At 58.7% G+C, this 8,568-nt stretch overlaps 3 protein-coding genes and 1 long non-coding RNA gene across 5 annotated transcripts in view; 2 read left to right on the top strand and 2 right to left on the bottom strand.

The window, feature by feature from the left end:
* Nucleotides 1-1,717, top strand: part of mtf1 (metal-regulatory transcription factor 1) — a 6,170-nt gene extending 4,453 nt beyond the window's left edge. Inside the window, exons 8-9 of the mRNA XM_019865330.1 lie at nucleotides 236-302; nucleotides 491-1,717. Coding sequence (XP_019720889.1) covers nucleotides 236-302; nucleotides 491-876 — 453 coding nt within the window. The 3' untranslated portion in view covers nucleotides 877-1,717. The remainder of the gene's footprint in view (nucleotides 1-235; nucleotides 303-490) is intronic.
* A 409-nt stretch (nucleotides 1,718-2,126) lies between these two features.
* On the bottom strand, nucleotides 2,127-2,991 carry LOC109513112 (uncharacterized). Its single transcript, XR_002167660.1, has 2 exons — nucleotides 2,472-2,991; nucleotides 2,127-2,403 (listed from the first exon to the last, which is right to left on the bottom strand). It is a non-coding gene; the product is annotated as an uncharacterized LOC109513112 (long non-coding RNA).
* A 57-nt stretch (nucleotides 2,992-3,048) lies between these two features.
* Nucleotides 3,049-5,666, top strand: yrdc (yrdC N(6)-threonylcarbamoyltransferase domain containing). Of its 2 annotated transcripts, XM_019865326.1 has the most exons (7): nucleotides 3,050-3,201; nucleotides 3,822-3,827; nucleotides 4,198-4,398; nucleotides 4,518-4,632; nucleotides 4,711-4,830; nucleotides 5,172-5,302; nucleotides 5,523-5,666. In XM_019865326.1, the coding sequence occupies exons 1-7, from the start codon at nucleotides 3,077-3,079 to the stop codon at nucleotides 5,587-5,589; spliced, it is 765 nt and encodes a 254-aa protein (XP_019720885.1). In that variant the 5' UTR covers nucleotides 3,050-3,076; the 3' UTR covers nucleotides 5,590-5,666. The 2 variants fall into 2 exon arrangements, with proteins under 2 accessions (XP_019720886.1, XP_019720885.1); XM_019865327.1 differs by lacking the exon at nucleotides 3,822-3,827 and having other exon boundaries at nucleotides 3,049-3,203; nucleotides 4,203-4,398.
* Nucleotides 5,667-6,552: 886 nt separating this feature from the next.
* LOC109513111 (glycoprotein endo-alpha-1,2-mannosidase-like protein) overlaps nucleotides 6,553-8,568 on the bottom strand; it is a 2,409-nt gene continuing 393 nt past the window's right edge. The window contains 5 exon segments of the mRNA XM_019865331.1: nucleotides 6,553-6,831; nucleotides 6,833-7,065; nucleotides 7,145-7,221; nucleotides 7,863-7,972; nucleotides 8,502-8,568. The exon segment at nucleotides 8,502-8,568 is cut by the window's right edge and continues 6 nt beyond it. Of these exon segments, the coding sequence (XP_019720890.1) occupies nucleotides 6,638-6,831; nucleotides 6,833-7,065; nucleotides 7,145-7,221; nucleotides 7,863-7,972; nucleotides 8,502-8,568 (681 nt within the window). The 3' untranslated portion in view covers nucleotides 6,553-6,637.

Genomic DNA, 8,568 nt, shown 5'->3' with positions numbered 1-8,568 from the left:
CCTTTGGCCGCTAACGTCGTCGCCGGTTCCGGCCCCGCCCCCTCGGCGCCGACCCCGAACCTGCTGCCGCCCGGCCTGGTCGTGTCCGACCAGAACCTTCAGTGGATCCTGAGCGGCGCCGCCGACGGCCAGCTGAACCCCCAACGAGCGGTGAGTTGAGAAACGCGGCGGCGGCGACGCCTCACGTCGATCGGCGCGCCTTTCCCATTCCTCCGTGTCCCGTCTTGTTTCGCAGTCGGCGGGCGGCCCAAAAGTGGAGAAGGTGTTTTTTACCACAGCCATACCGGTGGGCGGCAGCGCTGGTGAGATTTTGCTTTTCGTGACTTTCCGCCTTCGCGAATGTAAACGCTTTCTTTTTGAATTGAAGCGGCGAGGACGGAATTTGCGCCGCTGATTTGTCCCGATTTGCCGCGGCCCGGTCGGCAAATCCCGGCCGCGAGGCGAGAGCGTCGCTTTTGGCATTGGCCGTTCCTCTGCGCTGTATTTTCAGGCAGCGCCGTCCAGCAGATCGGCCTGAGCCTGCCCGTCATCATCATCAAGCAGGAGGAGTCGTGCCAGTGCCATTGCGCCTGCAGGGACGCGGCCAAAGACGAGGCGTCGCCGCCTCCTCCTCCTCCTCCGGTAGCGCCCGCGCGCCATCCGGCCCCCGCCTGCTCTTCTCCGTGCTGCCTCCCCGCGTCTTCCTCCGAGGTGGGTGAAGTCGAGCCGCGCCCCGCTCGGACGTCGCCGCCGCCGCCGTCGGCGACGTCGCACGGGCTCGCCAACATGGACGTGTCGGACTTCCTCTCGATGCGGAGCCCGGACGCCGCCGCCAACATCGAGGCCCTGCTGCTCGTCGCCGACGACTTCAGCATGGCCACCGAAGGCGAGCCTTAGACGCGGGCGCGCGCCGCCTCGCACCTCCAGTTGCGTTGTCCTTCTCCGCGGCATTGCGCAACGTACCCCGCGCCGCACCCGCGCCGCCGTTTGAGTCTTTTCGCGGTCGTTCACTGTTGCGGGGACAAATGCGGTCCGAGAGGCGTTTTCTTTCCTTGAGGAGCGTTCTTCGTACGATTCAAATTGTATCCGAGTCACGGACGGCGTCCGGCGCGGTTGCGCTGTCTCCACACTGAATTTGTGAGCGCTGCCGATTTGCCGGCCCGGCGGGGGCGGAGGGGGGGCACGCGCTCGGAGCCGGCTTTATTGCACTGATGGAGACGGAGCTCCCCGCGCAATCGTCGCGGGCGGCCGCCAGCGCTCGGAAGCCCGTCCAAAAGACGGCATTCTTGGCAAATTTGGGCTTCCGTCGCATCGCTCCGCTCCACAAGTTCAACCTCATTCGGAATTGCGGATTGTCCTTTATTTATGTCACGAAAGATGAAGAGTCTTTTATTCATTTATTCCGATCAGACATGCATTTAACAACAAAAGAGCCTCAAGGCAGCTCACGCCAACTCCGAACCATTCCAGATATGCAGTACGGTGGTATTATTCGGGTCCAAATGTTCAAATTTACACATCGTAATTTCCACATACGATGAATCAGCTATGCAATTTTCAACAAAAAGTTTTTCAGTGGCATGCGCAACAGACGCCCGGGCACCATAACTCCTTCCTTCCTTGCTCGCTCGCTTCCTTGGTGTCGTGTTTAGAGTATTTTTTTATATGCGTCGCAAACGGTCGGTAGAAAGAGAGAAAAAACGTTGCCACTGATGTCAACCGCACAAAGATGGACAAAGCCCCCCCCCCCCCCCCCCCCCCCCCCCGCGCTGCGGGGGCTCCCTGCCCCCCGCCCCGTTGCCCTTTGGGAATGAGGTGAACGCCCAAGGATGGGAAGCGGGTTCATTTAGGAGCCGCCTGCACCCCAAGGACCGCTCCAGTGAGGTCTTGAAAGATCGATTCCGTTTTAGGAATGGACTCGGTTTCAAACGAGAAATCCAGACGGGTCTTTGTCTTTGCTCGCTGGCCTTGGAGCCCGAGGGGGTCGGACGGCTCGCCCGCGAGCCGAATCGTCGCCCCGAGCGTCCCGCGAGCATCGATGGGGCTCCTTGGCCAAGGCGAACCGGCTCCGTCGCTTGCCTCCCGATCGCAAGTTGACACGCGACGATTGTTTTTTTTTTTGACACGGGTTTATTGCAAGGGAGCCATCATTCATTTGACAATTGCATCGAATCGGTCCAGGAGGAAATCGCTACGGCGCGTGCTTCCGAAGGGGGATGTCTCGCCGCCACCCGGCCTGCGAGAATGTGTGTGTGTGTGTCTAGGTTGGATGTTTGCATATGCTCGATATCACAACTTTCTCAACTAAGAGCACTGTACTAATAAAAACGCATTGCCTGGGGAGAGCGCCGTTGTTGTCTCATTTTAGCGAGAAGCGGGTGGTGGTTTTTGTGGCGGCAAGGTCTCGTCCGGCAGAGATCTCGTCTGTGGGGGAAAACAAACAAATTCAAAAGTCGAGTCGCGGTGCCCGAAACGGCGTCGACGTTGCTCACCACGAGAACGCGGTCGAGCTCTTTCAAGTCCTGCAGGATTTGATTGCACAAGGCGATTTGCTCCGACGCCGTCCGGATCCTCTCGTCGACATCCCGCCGCACCTTCGACGAAACGGCGCGCGAAATGTTTAGCCTGAAAACGACTCGGCCCGCTTGCGATTTCTCCCCACTGACCCTTTCCGCGACGGGCGCGCGAGCACCATTCGCCTCGGACATCGTGGGTTCCGGAGACCTCGAAGCGTTTTTGACTCGGCACGCAACGAATACGAGACGAGGCAGGTGATTCAAATCGGCCGTCGTTTTTGATCGCGCGCGTTTTTTTATTGGTCGAGGCGGCGGGGACCGTCAAAAGTGACCTTTCGAAACGTTTTCAAAATTAAATGGGGCCGGAAGCCACAACATCCAAAATTATTGTCACTCGTCTCAAGTTTTTAGTTGGACGTCCACGTACTTTGGGTGGCCGACGGGGAAAAAGAACTCGAAAGCAAATGCGACTGGCCCTTTAAGAATGACGTCAACAAGCATTCGGGGCGGAACCCGGAAGAATTCACTTCCGTCTTGGCTGCGTGTTTCTCCTCTTCGACCCGTGGACTTGACGCGGTTTCATGAGGGCTTTTCGGCAGTTGGCCGTACAAATACTCCAATTCAGAGGCGAAATGTGTGAACCCTTGAAGACCAAAGTGCTGCGTTTGCCACCGGCCGGCGGCGACGGACCGTTTGTTCCGGAGGAAGGTAACGAACGAACGAACGAACGCGCTCGACGACCCCGAAAATGCCCCTCTCTGTCCGGTCTTGTGGAGTAGTCGGAAGAGTCGGCGACGTCGACGTGGCTGCTTGTGACGTCAGATTGTCTGCACCGTTGCCGTGTTGAAAAGCGGGAAGGCTTTCTGTTACGGCGGTCCAACCAAGAGCCCAGAAAACCAGCGCTTCGGCTTTCGAAGTCACTGTAACGCGAGAACGGCATGTATATTCCAAAATGGGAGGGCGCTTTAGGCACCAGCGTTTTTGACCTTTCACCCCCCAAGCCCCTCGAAAAATTAGGCGTGATTTGATACTGCAGCTCAAGCACGGGCCGGTAAATTTGCCGGTTGCTCTCTGTTCCTCCCCTCGTCCCCACGGTCACGTGACCGAAGGAACAAAATCTCCTCCTCCCTCTGCGATCGGGCGAGAAGAGAAGCTCGGTCATCCGGCAGGGAGTCCCAAGTCCTCCGCGCTGAGAGGACAAGTTTGCCGCGAGGCGGCTCGGGTATCTTTTCGCGGATGTCTCGGGGACGCCTCCCCCGGGTGAGGTATTCCGGGCACGAAGGCCCCCGGCCGGATATGACCCAGGACACGCCGGAGAGACCCGGTGCCCCGGCTGGCCTCGGGATCCCTCCGGAAGAAGTGGCTGGGGAGAGGGAACTCTGAAGTAAGCGCAAGATAATGGAGGCCGAGAGCTGAAGCATCAACAAGGGACAGCGTTCCCTCACCTATCGTGCACGGTGGGGACTGGGACTCGGCCGTGAGAGTGAAAAACCGCAACCCCCCCCCCACAGGGGAAGGTGTCGGGCGGGGCCGCCGAGACACGCGGCCAATCGGCTCACGGGCTATAAATCCACCGCCGGCGTCATCGCTCAACGTCGCGGGAACCGGTCGCGCGTGCGGGCGTGTCCAAAACCTCGGGCGTCGTCGGGCATTTTTTTTTTTTTCCCCGGCGAGGTCCTTGAAGGTGGAATCCCCTTTTTTCCGCAGATGTCGCCGCCGTCCTGAGCCGCACGGCGACGGCCCTGCGGGACGGCCGCGTGGTGGCCGTGCCCACCGACACCATCTACGGCCTGGCGTGCCTGGCCCAGAACTCGGCCGCCGTGCGCCGCATCTACGACATCAAGGGGCGCGACGAGCAGAAGCCTTTGGCCATTTGCGTGGGCGAAATCCACGACATCTACAAGTAAGAACGCAATCCAGAGCCCGAACGGTCGGGCTTCTTCGATTTGACGGGGCAACGCCGAGCGGGATCGGCAATCCAAAGGGCGAGAGCCGACCCTCTTTTTTCCTCTCCGTGCGCAGGTACTGTCGGGTGAAGGTGAAGGAGGACCTGCTCCGCGACCTCCTGCCGGGTCCGGTCACGCTGGTGCTGGAAAGGTCGCAAGTGCTCAACAGAGAGCTCAACCCCTTCACCGCGGTGAGTCGCGCCGTGCCAAACGCGGCTGGCCCCTCCCCCTCCTCCTTCTCGATATTCACGGCGTGCGCTCGCACTCAGCTCGTCGGCGTCCGCATCCCGGACTGCGCCTTCATCCGTCGTCTTTGTCAGATGTGCGGCGAGCCTCTGGCGCTGACCAGCGCCAACGTCAGCGCGCAAAGCAGCACCGTGGCCGCCCACGTAAGTGCCGCTCCAAACGATGGCGGTCAGCTGTAGCGTCGGCGCCAATAAACGGGTTCTCTCTCTTTGGTCGCTCTTTTTTTTTTTTATTGCGCGCAAAGCAGCACCGTGGCCGCCCACGTAAGTGTCGACCCGTGCAGGGGGAGGCCCCGCCCCGCTACGCTACGCCCGCGTCCGAGGCCGGTCGCGGATAAGCGCCGTCCAAGATGGACGGAATGGCGGCGTTCGCCTCGCCCGTACGCCGTCCCGAACCCGCGTGCCGCTCCAAACGACGGCAGTCAGCTGTAGCGTCGGCGCCAATCAACGGGTCTCTCTCTTTGGTCGCTCTTTTTCATCGGAAGGAATTTGAAGATCTTTGGCCCGAGCTGGCCGTGGTGGTGGACGGAGGGCCGATAGGAGACCGGAGCCGGCTGGGCTCCACCGTGGTGGACCTGTCCGCGCCCGGCAGGTACCGGATCATCAGAGCCGGCCGGTAAGCTCCTCCTCTTCTTCATTTCGACGCCGGAAAAAAAGGGCTTCCTGGCCGTCGCGTCGGCTGTCATTTTACTTTCCATCGGAATATTCCCGCGCCGATTGCTTTTGCGAGTCGAGGTGCCGCCGCATCGATGTGGCGCGCGCCAGTCGTTCTGCCGCGGTTTCTTTGCGTGTGCTTGAGGAGGAGAACCCCAAAAGCCTTTTTGCCTGGGTTGCAGCGCCTTTTCCTCAACCGTGGACGTGCTGGAGGGCAAGTACGGACTGGCCTCGGAGGAGTTGGGATGACCGTCCGAATGCCGGGGGGCAACGCGATCGAGCGCTTCTTCTTTCCAAACGGCGAGGGGGCCAGGCGCATCTTTTAGTCGCCGCCGATGGCGCCGGCCGTCTTTTGGCGTCCGCTCCGGCCAACTCCACCTTTTTGTTATCGCCAGTCGCGTGTCACGTGCGAGCTTTGGGAGGATTTCCGTTTTACTGCTTGAACAGTTAAAAAAGGGGGTTGGGGGGGGGGCGGTTGCCTCAAAGCTGTTACGGGCGTACAATAAAAGCTGATCTTCAAATGTTTTTGGGGGGGAGGGGGGGCCTCATTGTCGAGCGCAAAACACAAAAGAGAGAGGCAGCGTTTTGATGGTGAACATTCCGCTTTTACCCGAGCAAATCCGTTGCAAACGTCCACATTTGGGAGTGGCCAAAAGCAATCGGGCGCGCGTCCGTCTTGCGACGACGAGCCGCTTTTGGGCAGTTTTTGCCATCAAAAGCGCCGACGAGGCCGCTGCCAACAATGCCTTGTTGTCGTCATGACTCGACTCGACTCGTCCGGACTCTTTGAAACGCGGCGTTGGGGCGCTTCTCGGGGGCTGCGGTCCAGCTTGGAGAGTCACTGTTGGGTTGGTTTTTGTTTTTTTTTTTTTTTCTTCCCCTTTTCCAATCAATCGCCAGATTTCACTGCTTGCAATCTTGTCAATTTACCGCCGGAATAAAAGTCATCAACGTCACCGAGGTTTGTGCTGTGCTTTGTGTGGGAACGGACGTGTATATATATATATATAATTTTTTTTTTTTTTTTTTTTTTTATATATATTTGAAAAAATCCGCGATGCACTGAAGCCGTGATCATCGAACCGCGAAATAGCGAGGGATCTCTGTACGTGTGTGTGGGAATCATTTTATCTCTCTCTCTCTTTTTTTAATCAAGCCCAAAATTCAAGCAAACCGGAAAGGAGGAAAAAAAATGGCAAAGAGCGTCACGGTTTCCAGGTTCGCGCGGCGACGAGCGCCGTTTTTCCCTCCGGTTTGTTCCCGAAGAGGGAAGGCGCGTCGCCGGAGCTCCTCGGCCTCACAGGAGCCAGCGCTCCTTCTCCCGGTGGAATTTCTCGGCCCAGCGTCTGGTCAGCTCCAGGTAGCGCCGGGGCCCGTGCGGCCGGTAGTCCAAGTAGACCCTGGCGGCGCTCTTCTTGGGCACGGCGCTCTCGATCTGCGTGCCCTCGTGCCACTGGTTGAAGGAGGCGACGGCCAGCGCGTCGGGCCGCGCTGTACATGCCGTCGAAGCCGCCCGCCGCGATGTCCCGCCCGTGGCGCTCCTCCACCATCAGGGCCAGGAAGACGCCGTCGTAGGCCGAGCCGCGCAGGCTGCGCGACCCGCCCGCCGTCAGCAGCCGCGCCCAGGACTCCGCCGGCGTCAGGTACGAGTCGTAGACGTAGAACAGGGGCAGGCCCTTCCCCGCGCCCCACGCCGACCTGTAGACGGCCGCGTGCTCGCCGTACCTTGGGTGGGCGAGCGGGACGGGTCCGCTGAGGAGGCGAGGCCCCGCCGCGCGCAAAGCGGCCCGGACGCTCTCCTTACCTGTCAATGATGTACTTGACGTTGTCGAGCACGCTCTGTTCGTTCCGTTCTCGGTACGGTTGGATGTGAAACGCCACCTGGAAGAAGAGCGGCGGGCATGCGGCGTGTGGGCTCGGGGGGCATATTCGGCCTTCTAGCCTAAGCCTTGTCCCGTCTGCTTTCGAACGTCCTGTCCTGGCTGATACCGTCCTGTCCCGTCCGGTCTATGGCGTCCCGTCCCGCCCGCTCCACTCCCGTTCTGTTCCGTCTACTCCATCCTATCTTGTCCTGTCCCATCTTGCCCTTTCTCGTCTTGTTCTGTCCTACCCCTTCCTACCTTATGCTGTCCTGTCCTGTCCTGTCCTAACCCATCCCGTCTTCTTTCGCCCTGCCCTTTCCCATCCTTGACTCGGGCCGTCCAATCTTGCCGCGTCCCGTATTGTCCGAGCCTGTCCTTTTCTGTCCCGTCCCATCCCGTCTTGTCTCGCGCCAACCCGCCCGAGCCCATCCTCTCTCTCGTCCCGTCGCCGCAGTAGGAATAGAGCTCTGTTGTAAGCTCCGGTGTCACATGATTTACCAAACCGGAACCGTGTTTGTCATCCCCAAGCATACACTTGGCGACACCGACGAAAGTTTTATCGTCGTCAGATGCACGCACACAAACGCCATCGGGGCAAAACACCTCAAAAGTGTGAAGCCGGAACGACAGCAACAACGCGTGGGTTCATTTTGTTCTTACCTTGAGATTGTGTCTATAGGCGCCGTCTAGTATGGAAGGTACGAAATCTTCCGTGGGTTCCCCGTTGTCATCGGCCATGCCAGGAGGATACCAGGACAGCACCAGAACCCCTGCAGAACCATCCAGGCAAATCCTTTCAGAGCCCTGCCACCAGGCGGCGCCTAAGCAATACTTTTCGGACAACAAAAGGTAGCGCAGGTTTTTTTTTTCCTTTTTTTTTTCGGCAGAGGATAAGAGGACGGGTTCCCAAAAAAGTACAGTTTAGTTGCATTTAATGTTATGTTGTTGCGTGTGCTTTTTGGTACAGTGCGAATTCTTTTCTACCTCTTGTTAAAAACGTATTACACCAAAAATGGTGTTGTGGCTGGATCAGAGACTCTAATCCCATTTGATTGGAAAATTTGAAGTCGCCACCGTGCATCGACAAATATATTCGATCTAAAAAGATTTCCGAGTGACTCCAGTACGCCGCACATGGCCGAGGGAGCTGTCCGTGGTACTGGACGATTGCTTGCAGGATCGCGTTCAGAAAGTCGCGATCAACTCTCAGAAAGTCACCTCGTTTTATAGACATATTAGTCTGGGTGCTGCTGCTCAAAATAGGCCCGAGTTGAGCCGTCGCCAAACGTTCGCGCTAACCTGCCGCCGAAGCCGCGATCTGCTCCATGTGGGACTCCAGCACGTCCGGGTCCCTGGAGCTGTACGG

The sequence above is a fragment of the Hippocampus comes genome, unplaced genomic scaffold (assembly GCF_001891065.2).
Source record: "Hippocampus comes isolate QL1 unplaced genomic scaffold, H_comes_QL1_v1.1 scaffold444, whole genome shotgun sequence".
Lineage (NCBI taxonomy): Eukaryota > Metazoa > Chordata > Actinopteri > Syngnathiformes > Syngnathidae > Hippocampus > Hippocampus comes.
Note: the sequence above shows the minus strand (reverse complement) of the source record. Positions and strands in the feature narration are given on the sequence as shown.

Excerpts from the sequence above, each read along its gene's own strand:
- yrdc (XM_019865326.1), top strand. The coding sequence starts at position 3,077 with ATGAGGGCTTTTCGGCAGTTGGCCGTACAAATACTCCAATTCAGAGGC. Across the intron at positions 4,831-5,171 it reads GCAGCACCGTGGCCGCCCAC|GAATTTGAAGATCTTTGGCC; the intron begins GTAAGTGCCGCT and ends TTTCATCGGAAG. Across the intron at positions 5,303-5,522 it reads CGGATCATCAGAGCCGGCCG|CGCCTTTTCCTCAACCGTGG; the intron begins GTAAGCTCCTCC and ends CCTGGGTTGCAG.